Here is a 20,141-nt window from a genome sequence, read left to right on the forward strand (position 1 = left end):
CTATACTTAAAACTATGTCAAGATGTCTATATGAATCAATTGGCCAAGTGTGGACACAGTTGAATCTAAAGAATCTTGAGCCCTAGTGTACAAATGAAGAAACCTCAACAGATTGATTTGGCCATGTGTGCAAAAGCTGAATCTGTGAGTCTGTTGTCTGTGAGCCTGCTAAACATATCTAATACAATACAGGATTATCTTGGACAAAGGCAGGCTGCAAATTACCTGCTTTCTTCCTAATCTTTGATCAGTTTATTGCCCGGGGCAGTAATTACTTAGTTCAGAAATACATTAGTCTGTCAGACAGTTATGATCGGGGAGATAAATTATGCATGCTTGGGGGCTTTCATATGCTGGCACGCATGGGGGATAATCTACACAGAAAAAAATAAGCTGAAAGGGGGCATTATTGATATTTCTGTGCAATTCTAGGGAAAATTCCCTTTGCATGATAGCATGCAGGCCTGACACATGCCATTGACTCCAATTCACTGGAAGGGCATGAAACTTAAATTGATATTTCTGTGTAATAGGGGAAATTCTTACTAAAAGGATATTACTCCTTTGCATGACAGCATGCAGACCTGGCTCCAATTCTAGAAGTCTTTGCTCTGAAATAATATATACACACGTGAGACTTTGAGAATATTCACTGCAAGTCCAAAGATTGTATTTAGCTGATATCCAGCTCATAGCTCCTGTGTCTGATACTCAGTAGAGCGTGGGCATAGCCCCATGGCTTATATGCCTTGTAATCAAGAGGCTCCTGGGTCTGATACTCAGTAGAGCGTGGGCATAGCCCCATGGCTTATATGCCTTGTAATCAAGAGGCTCCTGGGTTTGAGGCCTCCCCATGGTGAAGTGTTAATATTGCTGCCTTGTAATCAAGAGCTCCCGGGTTTGATACCAGGTAGAGTGTGTAGGCCTCCCTGATGGCAAAGTGTTGGTATTATTGCCTTGTAATCAAAGGCTCCCGGGTTTGAGGCCTCGTAGAGTGTGTGAGATTGAAATACATGTGGCAGAATAATATCTCCACACGTGAGACTTTGAGAATATTCACTGGAAGTCCAAAGTCCAACTTTGATTGTATTTAGCTGATATCCAGCTGATAGCTCCCGGGTTTGATACCTGGTAAACTGTTATACAACAGCATAATAGAGCAAAACTACTCTATATTGTGGATCACCAGAGCCTAGTTATTGCTGTTGTCTGGGTATTAAAGCACCAGCTCAGCCACTAACTGCTGTTATAATTGTTTTGGCATACTATCCATAGTTCTGTTTTCTTGGACCAAGAAATTTTATATAAATAAACAATAAAAATGCCAAACTTGAAATATTGTAATCAATGCAATAAAAATATATCTAGTTCTAATTGGGCTAGGCACCGGCATAATTGTGATCCTAAGAAATGCAGAAAGGCTACTAAATTGTGCCCAAGATGCCATAAAATATTAAGCAAAGCATATTACAATAGGCATAAGTGTACTTGTTATGTACAGTCATCAACATTGCCCTCACAGCCATCTACATCTGGCCTGAAAAGGAAGCTTGAAACACCTGTTAATGCTAGAGCAGCAAAGCAGCCACGCTATGCACCACCTATCCATAGCAGTTTTAATGGCCAACTTAGGGATCACTATTTTGAATCAGAACCAAGATGTGACATTAAGAATTTTTTGAACAGTATAAATCCTGATGTGCAGGCAATTCTAAATGCACAAAATGGCTCTTATAAGCTGTCCTTCAAATTGTTTACACAATATAAGAAACCAAATGGCACAAAATTTACACAGCCCCACATAACAGAAACTGTAGCTGTATATTCAAATGCAAATTTAGACAAAATAATAAGCAGTTTGATAGAGCAATTGAATATTAAACACTCTGAATTTGCAGCAAAAGAATCGGGATGGAGCCTATGTGGAACTCCACACAAGCTCTATGTATCTGCCATTACCTGCCAATATTAAAAACAAGAAAGCCGTGGTTAACATAGAAAATAATGATGAGAAATGATTTCTGTGGTGTATTTTAGCTGCTTTGTATCCAGTTTTAAGGCATCCTGAGAGAATAAGTTATTATAAACAATATGAACACAATTTTGATGATGCTATGGAGGGCTTAGAATATCCAATGTCTGTTCAGAATATTGATAAATTTGAAAAAAAAGGCCAGGGATATCAATGGTAAACAATTATCTATTAATGTATTTATTTGTTCTACTGGCCGTGGCAATTGCTTGATAGCACCTCTCAGAATCAGTACACTTGATGAAGATTCTGCTGTTCCGATTGATCTGCTCTTAATTGAAGGGGATGACACACACCATTACACTCTGATACACAGTCTTGAAGCTTTAGTCAGAAAACAACTAGACAAATCCAATACAATATTCAAGTTGTGCAGAAGATGTTTGACTGTATTTGATGGTAGCAAAATAATAAATGGGGTTCGGGAACAAAATGCAGAAATTGCTAAAAACAAGTTAATTGAACATTTAAAATATTGTGGCAACCATAAACCTGTTCATATGGTTATGCCTAAGCCAAATGAAAATGCCAAATTCAAAAAATTAGAAGCCTTGTTGGAACACCCAGCATATATAGTCTGTGATTTTGAATCAAACCTCAAACCCCTTGCATTCTGCAGCCCAGATCCTGATGAATCTTCAATTACATCATACCAGTTACATGAGCCTTCTAGTTTTTATTATGTTGTTGTACAGGATGGTGTTGTTAGTGAAGAATATTTATACATGGGACCAGATGCCATCTAAGAATTTGCACATAGAATAGAAAATGAATGCCATGACATAGCATCTAATGTCTTATTAAAATCAAAACCTATGTTGCCTTTAACAGAGGATCAGATTGAAGATTTCAACAATGCAGAAAAATGCCCGGTATGTGATTCTGAATTTTCAGATACAAATATCAAGGTGCATCACCATTCTCATACAGATGGTAAATTCAAAATGGCCCTGTGTAATAGCTGTAATATTAAGATCCAGAGACCAAAATTTGTCCCTATATTTTGCCATGGTGCATCTAATTATGATTTCCATCATCTGATCCGGTACGAGGGGTTTGAGAAGCAGAATTTAAATATTTTAGCAGAAAATGATGAGAAATATATTGCTATTAGCAAGATAATTAAAGTTAATGGTGTTCCCATTCACTTAAGATTTCTTGATTCCTACAGAATTCTGTCAGCTAGCCTTGCCACTCTGGCCAGTCAATTATCTGATGATCAATTCAAAATCACATGTGCTTTGTTTCCAAATCAGGACCTGAAATTAATTAGGCGGAAGGGTGTATACCCATATGACTATGTTACAGATTTTTCTAAATTTGATGAGTGTTCTCTGCCACCACAACAAGCATTCTACAGTAAACTCAGGGCATCTGGAATCACTGATGATGATTATCACCATGCCCAGTTGATGTGGAACAATTTAAAATGCCAGACATTTGGTGATTATCATAAGGCATATTTAAAACTTGATGTGACCCTCTTAGCTGATATACTTCAGGCATTTAGAAAATCATCGATGGAAAATTATAACCTGGATCCAATGTATTTCTGCAGTGCTCCAGGCCTAGCATGGTCTGCAATGTTTTTGAACACTAAAATGCAATTGGATCTGATCCAAGATCAAGATATGTATCTGTTTATGGAGCAATGTATAAGAGGAGGCATGGTGCAATGTTCACAGCCTGTATGGTTATGCTATGATGGATAAATTGCCATATGCAGGGCTTGAGTGGGTTGAAGATTTCAATATTGAAGATCTTCAGGATTTTGATGACAGTAACTATGGCCTGTTCTTAGAAGTTGATCTGACAATTCCTGATGATTTACACAACAAATTTTCTGATCTGCCCCCAATTCCTGAGGTTAAGTGTTCACCTGGCTCTAAACAGAAGAAGCTCATGATGACTCTAGAGCCAAAACAGTGCTATGTCATATATTATAAAAACCTCCAGTTCCTGATGCATCATGGTGTTCAAGTAACCAAAGTTGGCAAAGTTTTGAGGTTCAGGCACTCAAGATGGTTGAAACCATATATTGATACAAACACAGAGCTTCGAACATCTGCAATGAGCCAATTTGATAAGACCCTGTTTAAATTGATGGTAAATTCAGTGTATGGCAAAACCATAGAAAATGTCAGAAAACATACTGATGTTAAATTAATTACTGACCCCAGCCAGAGCAAAAAATTGATAGCAAAGCCTAATTTCAACTACAGAAGAATTTATGATGAAAATATGGCACTCTTCAACATGAAAAAAACAAAGATTAAGTTTGATAAGCCTATTTATGTATGGGCTGTGATATTGGAATTGGCCAAATTACACATGCTGGAGCTCTATTATGATGTGTTGAATCCTATTTATGGTGATTGTGTGAAGCTGATGTACATGGACACAGATAGTTTTATTCTTGATATTCAGACAGAAGATGTTTATCAAGATATGTCACAGCCTGCATTGCTTGAATATTTTGATACCAGTGAACATACAAAGATTCAACCCCACAACAAAAAGGTGCCTGGCAAGTTAAAAGATGAGACACTTGGTGATGTTATTGTAGGATTTGCTGGGTTAAGGGCCAAGATGTATAGTTTTGAAACATGTAGTGGTGCTGTTGTCAAAAAAGCCAAGGGCATTGGCAGAGTAACTGTGGACAAAGAGCTTGAATTTGAAGATTACAAAAATTGCCTCAAAACCCAGAGTTTAATCAGAACATCAGAATGCAGAATCCAGAGTGTGGATCACTTGTTGACTACAAATGTTGTAAGAAAAATTGCTATGGACCCACATGATGATAAGAGATGTATTTTGTCATGTGGCATACATACTCTACCATGGGGTCATTGTGATTTGAAAAGTGGTAATCAATGCCCAATTACAGAGCATGATTTGAAATAAATAAACATGCCAATGAACTTATTTGGGTTCAAAAAACAGGCTATTATGGACCTGCACCCTCTTCTGATATACAATCTATGATATCTAAACTAAGTGGTTTGTTAATTATTCATCTGAACAGCATACTTACAGATGTTGATGATAAAACAGGTAAAACATTATACATATTTAACAATAATTTAAATCATTACCAATTACCTGTAGGTGGTCAATTACAATTTATTACAACCCCCGAGGGTAATGTCAAGATTTCAATAGGGAGAAATATTTATAGAATTAAGCACTCAAACATGGTTTCTGGCACTGTATATACTGTTTCTGCTGGTGACTGCTTATATATTGAGGTCCCAGGATCCTATGACAAGCTTATACCTTTTTTTATAGAATTAACAATTAGATATTTTATAATAAATAACCACTAAAACAAAAATGCCTAATGATATATTTGGCCATACAAGGCATGAAGATCTCAGTGATGAGATTCTGATGCTTGATGTCAGAGTCAAAAAATTAAGAAGTGATTTACAAGCTTTACAAACCACACTCAATGCCAGTCTTCAACTAGAAATTACAAATTTACAATCACAATGCATGGACCCTCTTCTTAAAATTGATTCAGAACTAAAATTGCTGCTTCAAAAATATATTGACTTGGCCACATTAGATAATTTTCAAAGTTTAGAGAAGGCTGTAGTAGCTCTTCAAGCCAAATTTAAGACTCAGGCTAACAACTCTGAGCAATTGAAACAACAATTGGAAGAGGAGATTAATAATGTCCAGGCACAGCTCCAAACAATTGTCAAAAGCATAAAATCACAAGAAGATTTTGATCTAGTAATTTCCACTCTAAAGGAACAGATTCAATCACTACAGATACCTAATCTGGACCCCTTGAACAATGCCATAGCTGAGGTTAAAGAAAAAATTGAGACACTTGAAAATTTTATGAACAACTTGCCATCTTCTGATGCTCTGAGTGCTATAACTCGTAGTGTTGCCAACATCAAGCTGCAACTTGAAACATATGAAGATTTTGGAAAAATTCAGAGTACCATAAGCCATCTTGAGGGTACAATAGCAGCAGTGCAAAGTGATCTGACAAATGTACAAGAAACTCTAGAATCTCGCCTGCCTGGTATTGTAGATACCCTTGTCAGTGTTCAGCAACAAATCACCAAACTTGAAAACCTCAACACTGAATCTGAGCTATCTCATTTTCATCACTTGATCGATGATATCCAAACAAAACTTGAAATTTTACAACAATCCACACCTACTCAGGCAGACATAACCCTGCTTCAAGATGCTATGCGTAGTGTGGCTGATGCTTCTGAATTAAATGATGTGAAATTGGCACTTGAATCTTTGCAGAATACTGTATCAAATCTGCCTACATCACAGGAACTTAAAAATATTAAGAGAGCTGTGAATCGCATATTGAAATCAGAAGATATCAAGAATATCCAGACAGAGATCAAACAACTTACTCAGACAGTGGCCACTCTACCAACTAATCAACATATTAATGAATTGCATGCCTTGTTTGAGGATATCAGAAGACAAGTCCATGATCTTACTGATCAAAATTCAAAATTGGCAGTTGTTGAAAATCTACAGCAAATTGTAGCCAACATCAAGCAACAGCTAGGGACCATGGAATCCAACCAAGCAAATGCTTTGTCTGTTTTTGCCACACATCTTCAAGAGATTGTACAACAATACAAGAAACTTGCTGTGGACATAAGAATTAAACCAGGGCACGATGAGATTGTTAGGACTATCAATGAGCACCTTGAATCTGTAACAAGCAGATTGCTTACAACAGAAAAAGAAATAACTGACCTAATCGAGAATCCTAAACATACAGTAATTCTTGAATTGTACAGTATCCCCAACAAAGAATATGATTCACCATTTACACCAGGTGGCAAAATATATATGCTGTCCCCTGCACAATTTTATTACCAGTTTTTTGTTGGGGGCACACTTAGACCAATCAAGATCAAATATTGGCTACAACCACAGGCACACCACTACCCTACCTTATCAATAACAAATGCTGACAACAAACCAAAAGTCACCAGTGTAGAGTTGGAGGATTTTACAGACCCCAATACATTAGAAACATCTTATGCTGAAGATGATGGTTCTCTGGAATTTAATATACAAATAGGAGACAAATTATATTTAGAAAATCCTGTAGTATCAGCTGCTGAACATCCCATATTTGCAATATTCTTGTTTACATACTATGTCTAGACAAATTATTGTTGATGAATTACACAGACAAGCCAGACATAATTTTAAGAGACTGCCAGTGGTTACAAAAGGCATAGATGATTTATGGCAGTGTGACTTGGTTGAGATGGCAAGTGGACAGCTGAAAAACTTAGACAAGATCAACAAGGGCTACAAGTATCTACTCACTGTCATAGACACATTTTCAAAATATGCCTGGGCTGTGCCACTCAAATCCAAGGCTGGAGCATGTGTTACAGAAGCCTTCAGGACAATCATCAATCAGAGTGGAAGATCACCGCGCTATTTACAAACAGATAATGGCAAAGAATTCTATAATTTGGTGTTCCAACAATTTATTAAAAGCCAGTCAATACAACATTACTCGAGTTACAGTGATCTCAAGGCCTCTATTGTAGAAAGATTCAACAAAACCCTAAAAAATCATATGTATAAACAATTTACCCTTCAAGGTAATTATAAATGGCTCAGTATCCTACCGGAACTTTTAGATAGATATAACAACTCGGTCCATTCCACAATCAACATGAAGCCCTCTGAGGTAACTTCATCTGATGAGCAAAAATTGATCAGTACTGTTTATTATCCTAGATACCAGCCAACAACAAGAAAAGCCAAATACAAGGTTGGTGATCAAGTAAGAATCAGCAAATATAAGCACTTATTCAAAAGAGGCTTTACCAGAAACTGGAGCACTGAATTATTTACAGTGGTTCAAGTTAAACCTGTGACCCCTAACACATATATAATAAAAGATCACCGAGGAGAAATTCTCAAAGGCAGGTTTTATGAAGAAGAACTCAACAAAACTAAGCAGCCTGACACATATCTGATAGAGAAAATCATCCGCAGAAAAGGCAAAAAGATACTGGTGAAATGGCTAGGACTTCCAGAACACAGCTGGATCCAGGCAGACAAAGTGATACTAAGAACACCTGGGATGTTATAAAGAGACTACCAGAGTCTGAACAGCAGAATAAGAGAAATGGAAAGCTGCTGCCTGATAATATTAGATGTCTTATTGTTGGGCCATCGGCTTGTGGTAAAACTACACTAATGATTTATAATTTTTTTATTGGCACCCAACTGGTTAGATTGGGAAAACAGGCACTTGTATGTTTTCTCTAAGAGCTTGGAACAATTAAAATATCAGCAGCTGATGAAGCTATATGATGGACTGGATATAGCCACTTTTGAATCAGATGTTAATCCACTCCATGAATGTCTCGATAATTCTGTTGTTGTGTTTGATGACATTATACTGGATAATCAAAACAAGGTTAGAAATTTTTTTACACAGGGGCGGCACAAAAACATAGGTTGCTTCTACCTGGCACAGACTTTTTCTAAAATACCGAAGCAGCTGATCCGAGACAACAGCAATTTTATATGTGTGTCTCATCAAGATCATACCAACCTCAAACACATACATGATGAATATGTAGGTGGGGACTTGAGCTACAATGATTTTTCCAAGTTTTGCAGTAGGTGCTGGAATCAGGACAGCTATGGGTTTGTCACAATTGATATGACAAGGAAACCCAATAGTGGTAAATACAGAAATAAAATCAACAATTTTCTAGACATTGAAACATATATAAATAACCATGAAAAGGCCAATCATTGATGATCTTAAATTAAGAGATTATCTTGTAAAAAGATTTAAGGGATGGAAATCAGAGAACCGAGGAATCTATGAACAACACAAGCAAACAGAACAGCCTATTATTGATGCTATTAGTGAATTAGATAAAAATATCAAAACTGTTACAGAGCAAAATCAAAATTTGATCACAGAGCTTGTACCTGTAGCTGCTAGGAACATATTAGATTATCCAATCATCCCACTTTCTAGTATTCATACACCTAGTCCTGTTGCTCCTCGAAGAATTGAAGCTACTCAGGATCCTATTGAATTGGGTCTTCTTGCTCAAAAATATTTAAGCACACCTAAAGACAACAAAGATGAGGTGTTTGGTTTATATGCTGACACAGAGCATGATGGTAGCATCATACATAGAATTGGCAATTTCAGAGTAACATTTATGGGAGATGATCTAATTGTATATTCAGAATCTCATCTTGGAGAAAGAGGTGCTTTTGTTAAGTACCCTGGCACACCTGGATTGTGGGAACTGATGACTAGGAAAAGGCCTGGCAACTATACAGATCAAGATTATGAGCATTACAAAGAAATATTAATAAAATCAGATGCTCTATACCAGAACAATGATCCCACACAAAAAAGAGTCAAGTCTAGCAGTGGAGCAAAATACAACAACTTAATCAAGCCCATATGGTCACAGATCAAGACTGGTAGTGGGATCAAACAATACAACACCCTGCCTAAAGAATTTGTATGGTTGATGATGTCAGGAAACTTGTAGATAGGTTGCTGGTGATAGCTGGGGAGGAAAATGCTGGCAACCACAATTTTTACAATGAAAAGGTTGGAATTATGGACATGATAAGCACCAAATTGTCTAATTTTATAGTTAATGACACTAAGGGGATTGGATATCTTATAAAAATTATTAATACTCTACCACCTAAATTTTGGAATATCTCTGAGGGTCGGGGGCTGGTTAATGACATCATAAACAAGCTGCCATTTGAACTACACATACCAGGCTATCAGTATTGTGGTCCAGGCACAAAATTGGACCATAGATTAAACAGAGGTGACCCTGGTGTTAATCCTCTAGATGCTGCTTGTAGAGACCATGACATAGCATACAACACACATTCTGATCTTGACAAGAGACATGTGGCAGACAAAAAATTAGAAGAAGCTGCATTTGGTAGATTTGTAAGCAAAGATGCTTCTTTAAGTGAGAGAATAGCAGCATTGGGGACCACCATAGCTATGAACACCAAACAAAAACTGGGGTGGGGGTTGTGATAAATTAAATAAATTTAAGCCACTTAATTAAGCTATGTAATCCCAGAATATATATATATAATAAACCTAGGATGAAGGCCAAGGGTGTTATGTATCAGATACCTTATGCAGGTCTTAAATCTCTTAAAACTATTGATAGCCTTCTAACCAAAAAGCAGCGCAAGATAAAAATTTCTTGTCTTGCCAAGAGCCATGGTATGAAATTATTACTTAGTACCCCTCAATTAAAAAAATTACAGCATTCCAGGAAAAAATTGCATACAGGGGGCTTCATATTTAGTATCCCGGCCATCTTAGCAGCACTTGGTGCTGTGGGGAGCTTGGCTGGGGGATCAGCTGCTATAGCAAAAACAGTAATAGATGCCAAGAAGAATAAGGCAGAATTAGATGATTTGAAGCGCCATAATCTGGCCATGGAGAAACAAGGCAAGAGTGTTAAGAGAACCATGAATAAGTTTACAAAAAAACAAGAGCCGCTTACAAACCAAGATATTGAAGCTTTAATCAAGCCACTGGGCATCAAAAATTTTAGAGGTGTGTACATGTCTGATTCTTTACCAGAACAACCACTCAACAAAGAGTGTGCCATAGTTAATTTGGATAAGAACAAAAATCAGGGCACTCACTGGATCTGTTATCTTAAATATTTAAAAGATGAGGCATTTGTGTTTGATTCATTTGGAGGTGTTCCACCTGAAAATTTATTAAAATATCTAAAATCAACTAATCTTTATTACAATAATGCCCGTGTTCAAAATTTCAAAGATGTTAATTGTGGACATCTGTGTTTATCTGTTCTTAGATATCTGTCTCAAATAAATAAACCATCAATTGAAGATTTTCAAGAGGCCCTGTGGTATCTGAAGCATCATGGGGGTATTCCATCTCACCAGCCAAAATTCAATATTGAAACTTAGATTACATGATGATATGGTGTATCCCAAAACAATAGCTCTCAGAGCATTTTATGGCATGTACTTGATCCCTAATATTACACACCACAACAACACAATTGCAGTTGGTGATCAAAAAATTGTCATCACTCCAGGGCAATATAATCTATCTACTCTAAATGCTCAGTTACCCAGAGGTATAGTGTTAACTCAAAATTCTGTCACTCACAGAGTAGAGATTGTGTCTGCTACAGAAACAGTGGATCTGGGTACTATAGGAGAGCTGTTAGGCTTTGAGAACAACACAAAACTTGAACCAGCCATCAAACACACTGCTATTAATATACCTAAATTCTTAGCCATAGAGACTCTTAATTTCACTGTAATGTGGCCGAGGGTATGATCACCAAATCAGATGGCATAGGCACTCACAAACAAACTGGCATCATTGCAACATTCAAACCTAACTCTGAATTTATGGAACCGATCATCTACACTCCATCACCAACATTATATTTTCCTGTGTGCCATAATAGAATATATTACATTGAGTTGATGGTCACTAATGAAAAAGAAGAATTAGTTGATTTTGCTGGAGCCACAACAACTGCTATCATAGAAATTAATATTTAAATAAAAATAAAATGGAAAATATTGAGAGTTATGAGCTACAATCATTCCCCCCAAACAGGAGGACCTTTGCAAATTTAAATCAACCCAACACAGAGATTGAGGTTGATCTTGATGTAGGAGATGGCTTTATACACCCTCACAGAGCAGACCTATACATCAAATATGATGTTGTAAAGCTCGATGGTACAGATTATCCGGCAAATTCAAATATAAGATTGGTAGACAATTTTGTGCCACATCTGTTCTCTGAAATTGAGATCAGAAAACATGGTGTTGTTATAAACAGAGTAGATTACCCTGGCATTACCTCTACAGCTTTGGCCACACTAAAATTATCCAAGACCGAGGCCTCATACTACAAAATAGGTGGATTTGAGGCTGGTGATAAAATATTATCCAAGAGCCACACAGTATTGTTCCCCATGCGCCTGTTGCCAGGATTCTTCTCAGATTACAAAGATATTATGTGGAAGGGTGGTTTAAGAATTACATTTAGAAGAGCTGCCAATGATAATAATGCTTTGATGAGGTACAGTACATTAAACTCTACAGGGGAAGCTCTGCCTAATACCCTACCTGATGAGGTCAAATGCCTTATTCAGACTATGGAGCTAAGAATTCCAGTTGTTGAATATGAAGCCAGTTATGCTCTTAAATACAAAGCAGATATATTAAAAAATCCACAGGTGCCTTTACAATTTTATACATATCAATGTGTGCAGAAGCCTGCCACTGGAAGCTATTATGAATTTGATGCTACAAACTCATTCTCCAGTATACAATATGACATGCCAGATTTTGTGGTGGTACTGTTTCAGACTGGAAGACACAATAATCAGGAAAAAAATTCAAGTAAATTTGATAGCTGCAACATCAAGAACATATATCTTAAAAATGGCAGAAATGAGGTGTTTCCTAGAGAAAATTATAATTTAAACATGTCCAAGGATGATTTCCTTAAATTATACGAGGCATTTACAGCATACAAAAGGGTCACTACTGACCAGATGAATTCAAAGCACAGAGACCCATGTTTGTCATCAACACTTCAAAAAGGAAACAAGTTGTGGTTAATGACAGGACAAACATTAAAATTATCTGTGAATTCCATGATACACTCCCTGATGACACCATATGTAGTGTTATTCTTATAGGTGAAAAATCATATGTTTATGATGTAAGAAATGAGAGAGTCACAGAGCAATTCTAGAAGGCCTCTGCATATTACATTGTCTTTGTACTAGATATGCAAGTTGGGCCTGGTGTCCAATTAAAATATTGAGCATATTCCAGGTAACATATTAATTCTCTGAACTTAAACCGGAAGTAGACCGGAAGTGGACCGGAAGTAAATATATGTGGGTGCATGGGTGTGGGTAGCTTTTATGAGCATTTTTGGCTTAGTTTTAAGTGCAGCCATAACAATATCAAGAAGGCTATATCTTTAGCAGGCTCACAGACAACAGACTCACAGATTCAGCTTTTGCACACATGGCCAAATCAATCTGTTGATGTTTCTTCATTTGTACACTGTGTGATTCTTCATTTGTACACTAGGGCTCAAGATTCTTTAGATTCAACTGTGTCCACACTTGGCCAATTGATTCATATAGACATCTTGACATAGTTTTAAGTATAGCCAAATCAATCTGTTTAATCATATGAGCTCTTCATTTCTACACTGTGTGATTCTTCATTTGTACACTAGGGCTCAAGATTCTTTAGATTCAACTGTGTCCACACTTGGCCAATTGATTCATATAGACATCTTGACATAGTTTTAAGTATAGCCAAATCAATCTGTTTAATCATATGAGCTCTTCATTTGTATGATTTTTGTCCTCATCCTATCACCAATTACACTACTAAAGTTGTGAGCAAAATAATATCTGCTGTCTACATTTTCACCCTTCACTGCAAACAAATTATACAAAATAGTTTTACCTAATGTCAAGGGGGCTGACCTCAGTGCCAGGGGGGGGGGCTGACGGCAGTTTCAGGAGGGGCTCAGCCCCCCTGGCCCCTGCCTGGCTACGGGCCTGGATCCGATACGGAAAAATCAGTGGATTCAGGCAATAAAGCGAAAAGACTGGACGCAAACACGATGGAATGGGCTATAGTCGACACTACATCACCGGAGTAAATCAAATGAAAATATTTTCCATGTTTCGAAAATTATAATTGTCAAACGCACATGTGTTGACTATATTTAAAAATTGGAACTGTTTATCATCATTCAGAATTCCAAAAAATATAATTTTAAGTTAATTTAAAGTAATCAATGTAAACTTTATTACTAGTGAAATTTTTACTAACTTCTAAAGTCCTTTCTTGAACGACACTTGCAAAAGTTAATAATAAAATACAATAACTGCGCATTTCAGTATTGTAACCGTTGTGCTGGATATGCACTCGGCTTGTGAATCGAGTAGCATTAACAAATAAATAATAATAATAAATTTCGAATAAAATGTGTTTATTCCATTAGTTTAGTAATTAGTAATTATGTATTGTATAATAATATTTATAACAGTTGTAATTATTATTATTATTTCTACTATTCTACTTTTATTACTGGCCTTTACCCCCTACAAAAATTTCTGACGACGCTATCTCTAAGCCATATGATAAAGTTAAAGGGGCTGTGTTTGAGTACACAATGTCGAAAATTTAAAAAAAATACTTTTGTAAAATTGAAGTATTTCAATGGTTATAATTTATGTAAGCTTTATTTCAACCTGCAGAAGTCTTAACACGAAACTGTTTGTAGCAGATCAACATTGTCTTGGAAAATATTAGTATTATTGTCCCTTATTTCCAGAGTGCAAAATCCAGGGGGGATTTACCCCCACCACCAATCTTGGCCTCAAAAAATTCCCCCACCAAAAATTTCCTGGGGGGAGAGTTTTTGGAATAACAAACAAAAGATAAGCAATTACTTTTAATTTAAAATATACTGTACTAACAAGGGAGGTTATCTAAGTGTCCCCCTCCGATTTCCATGAAACTTGGCAGGTGTATAGAGGGGCACAAAGGAAGAAATACGTGTTTTTTTTTGTTTCGACTAAAAAACGGTTTTAGGGGGCAAACTCCCCCCTCAAATGTCAAGATGAAGACAAATTGAAGTGGGAACCTGACCCCTGTGTCCCCCTCCGATTTCCATGAAACTTGGCAGGTGTATAGAGGGGCACAAAGGAAGAAATACGTGTTTTCTTGTTTCGGCTAAAAACGGTTTTAGGGGCAAACTCCCCCCTCAAATGTCAACATAAAGACAAATTGAAGTGGGGATTTGACCCCTGTGTCCCCCTCCGATTTGCATGAAACTTGGCAGGTGTATAGAGTGGCCCAAAGGAAGAAATACGTGTTTTTTGTTTCTGCTGAAACACTGTTTTAGGGGGGCAATACTCCCCCTTCAAATGTCAAGATGAAGACAAATTACAGTGGTGATCTGACCCCTGTGTCCCCCTCCGATTTCCATGAAACGTGGCAGGTGTATAGAGGGGGCAAAGGAAGAAATACCTGTTTTTTTCTTTCGGCTAAAAAATTGTTTTAGGGGGTAAAAAAAAACTGAAATGTCAAGATGAGGACAAATTGAAGTGGGGATCTGACCCCTGCGTCCCCCTCCGATTTCCATGAAACGTGGCAGGCGTATAGAGGGGGGCAAAGGAAGAAATACCTGTTTTTTTGTTTTGGCTAAAAAATTGTTTTTGTGGGTTAAAATCCCACCTGAAATGTCAAGATGAGGACAGATTGAAGTGGGGATCTGACTCCGAAACCACGTAAATCTGGCATAGGAAGAACAGGCTCATATAACTATAATTGGAACACACATAGCACAGAACTGTAGGATTGTCGGTACCAAACGCAGTGCAATTGTACAGAGATGCCGAATTCATAGACACCGTTGTTCCCGGATAGGCATGGGCATAACAATAGACGGACCAAAGCAGGGTAACGAACGGAGCATCAAAATAGCCGCACACGGGAACCATAACCCTATCAAGCATGACCTTGATATCATATAGGTGATATCCATAGCGAAGGACACAAGAGGATAGTTCCATAGATGAATACACAGCATGTATAAGACATTTATTACCACCAGAAAGTAACACGAAACAACGTTATGGTAACCGATCTGCCAACACAAAGTAAAGACAAGCACCCATGCATCACATTGAAAACCGCCCCCATTGTTGCTTCCACGGTGTCAATGTACATACTCGTCACAGTAATGGTACTCCTCAAAAAAATGATTTAAACATAATGTTCGGTTACACCTTGCACATCTTATTACTGCCACTGCACCACAAACATCACATATCGGATTACTGTCACCACCAAAACAGAATGGCACCGGATTCTCAAATGGAGGTGGCCTTTCGGGAAGATATCCACTCTTATACCATGCGTATTGGAAGACATGTCGAAACCTGGGTGAGGACAAATGGTTATGTGTGAGTGATTGTAGTTTGATAATGTTATTGCGTAGGTGGAGATTAATGTCACTGTGTAGTAACAGGACAAGATCGGAAAACCATCGCACGAAATTTTTCCAAATCCTAAATCCATACACATCTAATGGTTGGAGAGTGCCAGTCAATCCTTTAGGTATTGTCAACAGAGTAATGTTTTTGTCTCGGGATGTCACCTCCACGAATCCAATAGCAGAGCACCGAAATCACCTGTGTTTGGGAAGTACACCTCCTTAAGCCAGGTCTTAAAGTGATTTGTTGTCAATTTCCCCGATGTAGAGGCTTCAATGAACACATTTGCTGGACGGAACAGTGTTCGGTTGACATAGGGTCCAAAGGTACCCACCAGGTTCCATCAGAACAAGAAAGAGAGGAGACAACACCTCTCCCGCGGCCGAAATAATTGGTTGAATGGTGTAGCTGTGTGTTGTGGATGCAACAGATTGCACAATAGTTTCCACTTTCTTCGTTCCCTTAATAGCTAGGGTGCGACCACTGTGTATTTCTAAATTAAAACCACTTTGATCAGAGTTAAACACATTTGCGACAGAGTACTGTGCAATACATGATTTAACAGTATCCACAAAGCCGTCACGTTCGTTCTGATCATGTTCCCCATTTGCCAGCAGCTGTGCGTGTAACGAATTTGGTGACCTTCCGGGACACGATGTGATGTGTTTTCTTGAATTTCCAAAGCCAAAACCGTGACGCTGTAAACCGAGGAACGTCCAATTCAGCTTTAGCTTGCAGAGCCCATCTCCGAATATCGATATCATGAATTGGAACCTTTGCTTGCACGGCATCACTAAAGTTGTCTAAAATGTATTTGGAAACCTGACACAGCTTTTCTTTCCGTGTTCCTCCTGCACGTACCTGCTCTTCCCATCTTCGTAGTTACCGTGTTGAGGTAACCTTCTTATACTGATTTTGCACGGTGGTCAGAGACAAACGTCGCTTCTGTCCAATCCTGCAAAATTCATCTGCTCTTCGTTTATATCCAATGGATACAGTATGTGTTGAACAATAGTCGGTATCGTCTTCTTCCGTGTCATCATCTGTATCTTCCAAAGCGTGTGCGTACGTATCGTCTTGCTGGTCAAAGTCCAAGGAAGTAGCAAATTCAACGATGTACGCAGGTTATTCGGTACATCTTTCAATGACGTCCTTCACAATGTCTGCGACATATGCCTCCTCTGCTGTTAAAGGAGATGGGCTACTGGCTTTAAATGCCTGTATTAAAAGTGTGACCACATTCACTACATTCAACATGGTACCTCCATACAGAACGGTTGTCTATATTTTCTTCTGTGAGCCTTTATATACGGGGTCACACATACGGAAGTTGGATTCATATCATCCCACTACAGCACACCTGATAATTGCACCATTTCACGTTTCCTTACTCTTATCTCCTCTCCTTGTGAGGTATCTCCTGACAGACTGCCCATCGGTGATACGTCGTGGTAGATGCGTTGCACATGATTTGTGTCAAGCATTCATAGTGCGTTATGTAACACATTTTGTCACATTGTATGCTCTCGCGTGGCATATTTGCCTTTCTTCGTCTCGTCGGTGATAGCTGTGTTTGCCAGTGATATGCACTCCATATCTCAAATGCTCTACTTGTATATCTGCCAGTTTTTTTAGCCGAAAGAAAAGAAGACGTATTTCTTCCTTTGGGCCCTCTATACACCTGCCAAGTTTCATGGAAATCGGAGGGGGACACAGGGGTCAGATCCCAACTTCAATTTGTCTTCATCTTGACATTTGAGGGGGGAGTTTGCGCCCTAAGACAGTTTTTTAGCCGAAACAAAAAAACACGTATTTCTTCCTTTGGACCACTCTATACACCTGCCACGTTTCATGACAATCGGAGGGGGACACTTAGATAACCTCCCTTGTAAGAATAATATCGAATACATACACAAATTAGTGTAGTTGTGAGTGTTCAATGCTTTTTCTCTCTCAAGAGATCATTAACAAATCTACATCAATACGCACAATAGAAGTAAAACAAGGATGCCAGAAAATAATAACTATGAAATATAATTGATATATGTTAACATAAAGCACAAACTAAACAAAAACTTACACATATTAAACCAGTTCAACTATTTCATAACTTAACATCTTTAACCAGTTAGTAAAGGAATTAGTTAGCTGCTTTACAATATCTGATATGTACGTACAAAAGTAGTAAATTAATTTCCTTTACGTAAATAATAATAATACATTTTTAATTGAGTAATTTAATTTTTCTTTTAATAACATTACAAATATGTATATCGTATAATTTACACATATGTTTGTAGGGGAGGGGAGGTTTGTAGATTAAGAACTTTCTCCCCCCCACCAGTTTTCAATTATTTCGCACCCTTCTTATATCTGCATCTAAAGCGTCCGGAAACTTCTCAATTTTTTCCAGATACTTTTGTTTTTTTCTATCGCTTCCAAATTTCAAGCGATTCAGTCTATATGCGATCTTTTGTAACAAAATAAGCTCGAAGGTAATCTGAATCCACTTGCTTATATTGGGAATTAGGTCAAATCGGAAGTTCATATTGTACCTGCGATAATCGAATTGCCTGATCGATTATTTTTTGTTTACTCAGGAATAACCCCCATATGTTTGCGATTGTCCCTTCATCCATCTGATCTTCATAGGCATGCTCATGGCTGGGCACTCCCTAATGTGTGTTCAAAAAATCAAAAGGTAGAAACGACCATTAAAATAATATTGCCTGTAGAGATAGTCTTGTATTAAATTACATTTGTTAGAGCTGGTTATTCTGTACGGATATTGATTTTCAATTGATTACTTTCCATTTTTAAAATTATAACGAATACTCAGACTATAATGTTGAAATTTCATCTTCATTTCTGTTGAAAAAAAGGAAACATGAAGTTTTGATAATTAGGCTAACATTGTCCAGATAGGAAATTCACACTTCCCTTAAGGCACTCCAAAATAATTTTGTCTGCGCACGCCTATGCTCTTCTTATCACCATCTTCGCGATTAGCCAAAAGTGGCAGAAAAGCTCAGTCAAACTATTAATAAATCAACCAATCTTTTGGTTTGAGTTGGTGTTTTAAGTCCACTTTATGCACAGTAAGGCTAATCGGGACTGGACCTACAGTTTAAAGTGGGATCCGAACCACTTGTGCCTCCACCGGGTATCGAACCCGGGACCCCTTGATTACAAGGCAATGACGCTACCACTGCGCCATGGGGGAGGCAACCAATCTTTTGTTATGCAAATTAAGTGACAAACGACAAACAAAACACTGTGTATGTGAAATGGAGAAAAATATCTACAAGAAGATGTTGTACTGTATTTGCTTGCAAATCACGATTTCTAAGCGATTGAAGCCCTGTTCCACGCAATGAAGTGCTGGATAACTTAAGAATCTATGCTTACCGGTAGCTTGTAACGTTGAAACACAAAACAGGATGGTAAATAGTACAAAAATTCGGTTGCCCATGGTGGTGGTGGTGGCAATAATTGTCCGGAAATCTCACTGACAATGCAAAATTCTTGTCTATCGCTTGTGTCAGATATTTTGTAACACTTTTTGTTTCTGCTCCATTATCGTCACAAGAACGATCGATAACAGCGATAACTTAATCAGAGATAACAATTTCTCACAATTTTTGCCTAAGATATCTTTAAGCTTGCTGAAGTCGCAAAATCCTGTTATTTATATCTAGGTGTCTGTCAACGTTTTGCAAAACACATTTTCCATTAATTTTAATTTTAAAAAAATACAGCTGAAAACAGTGTCGTGCGGTGACCTCAACACTTGGAAATGCTTTAAAGCATGGAGTATGTTTCCCCCCTCCATCACACACCGAGCCCATAGACGACAGTGTTGTTTTAATGCAGCCAAAGAATTTGGATATTTCAGTGGAAGTGATAATTTAGCTCGAAACCTAAAAGACACGAGCACTAGAAGGCATTGATGTTCAAAGCATAGGCGTAGTTTCGTCCGTTCACTTAGGGAAAAGGGGGCTGGGGGGGGGGGACTGGGGCTAACAATAATC

The 20,141-nt window shown here is 37.8% G+C and overlaps 2 protein-coding genes across 3 annotated transcripts in view; both read right to left on the reverse strand.

The window, feature by feature from the left end:
• Positions 1–19,675, reverse strand: part of LOC145987342 (uncharacterized) — a 29,091-nt gene extending 9,416 nt beyond the window's left edge. Inside the window, exon 1 of one of the 2 annotated variants that reach the window (XM_083121864.1) lies at positions 19,519–19,675. In XM_083121864.1, the coding sequence (XP_082977990.1) occupies positions 19,519–19,582 (64 nt within the window). In that variant the 5' untranslated portion in view covers positions 19,583–19,675. The remainder of the gene's footprint in view (positions 1–19,518) is intronic. The other variant, XM_083121865.1, reaches the window with a different exon arrangement.
• LOC145986504 (uncharacterized) lies at positions 15,834–17,367 on the reverse strand. Its single transcript, XM_083120585.1, is given in 5 exon segments — positions 15,834–16,276; positions 16,279–16,447; positions 16,449–16,724; positions 16,726–16,913; positions 17,247–17,367. Coding segments are annotated over 5 exon segments (1,197 nt in total).
• Positions 19,676–20,141: the final 466 nt, after the last annotated feature.

Source organism: Lepisma saccharinum, chromosome 4, assembly GCF_977018435.1.
Source record: "Lepisma saccharinum chromosome 4, izLepSacc3.1, whole genome shotgun sequence".
Classification (NCBI taxonomy): domain Eukaryota; kingdom Metazoa; phylum Arthropoda; class Insecta; order Zygentoma; family Lepismatidae; genus Lepisma; species Lepisma saccharinum.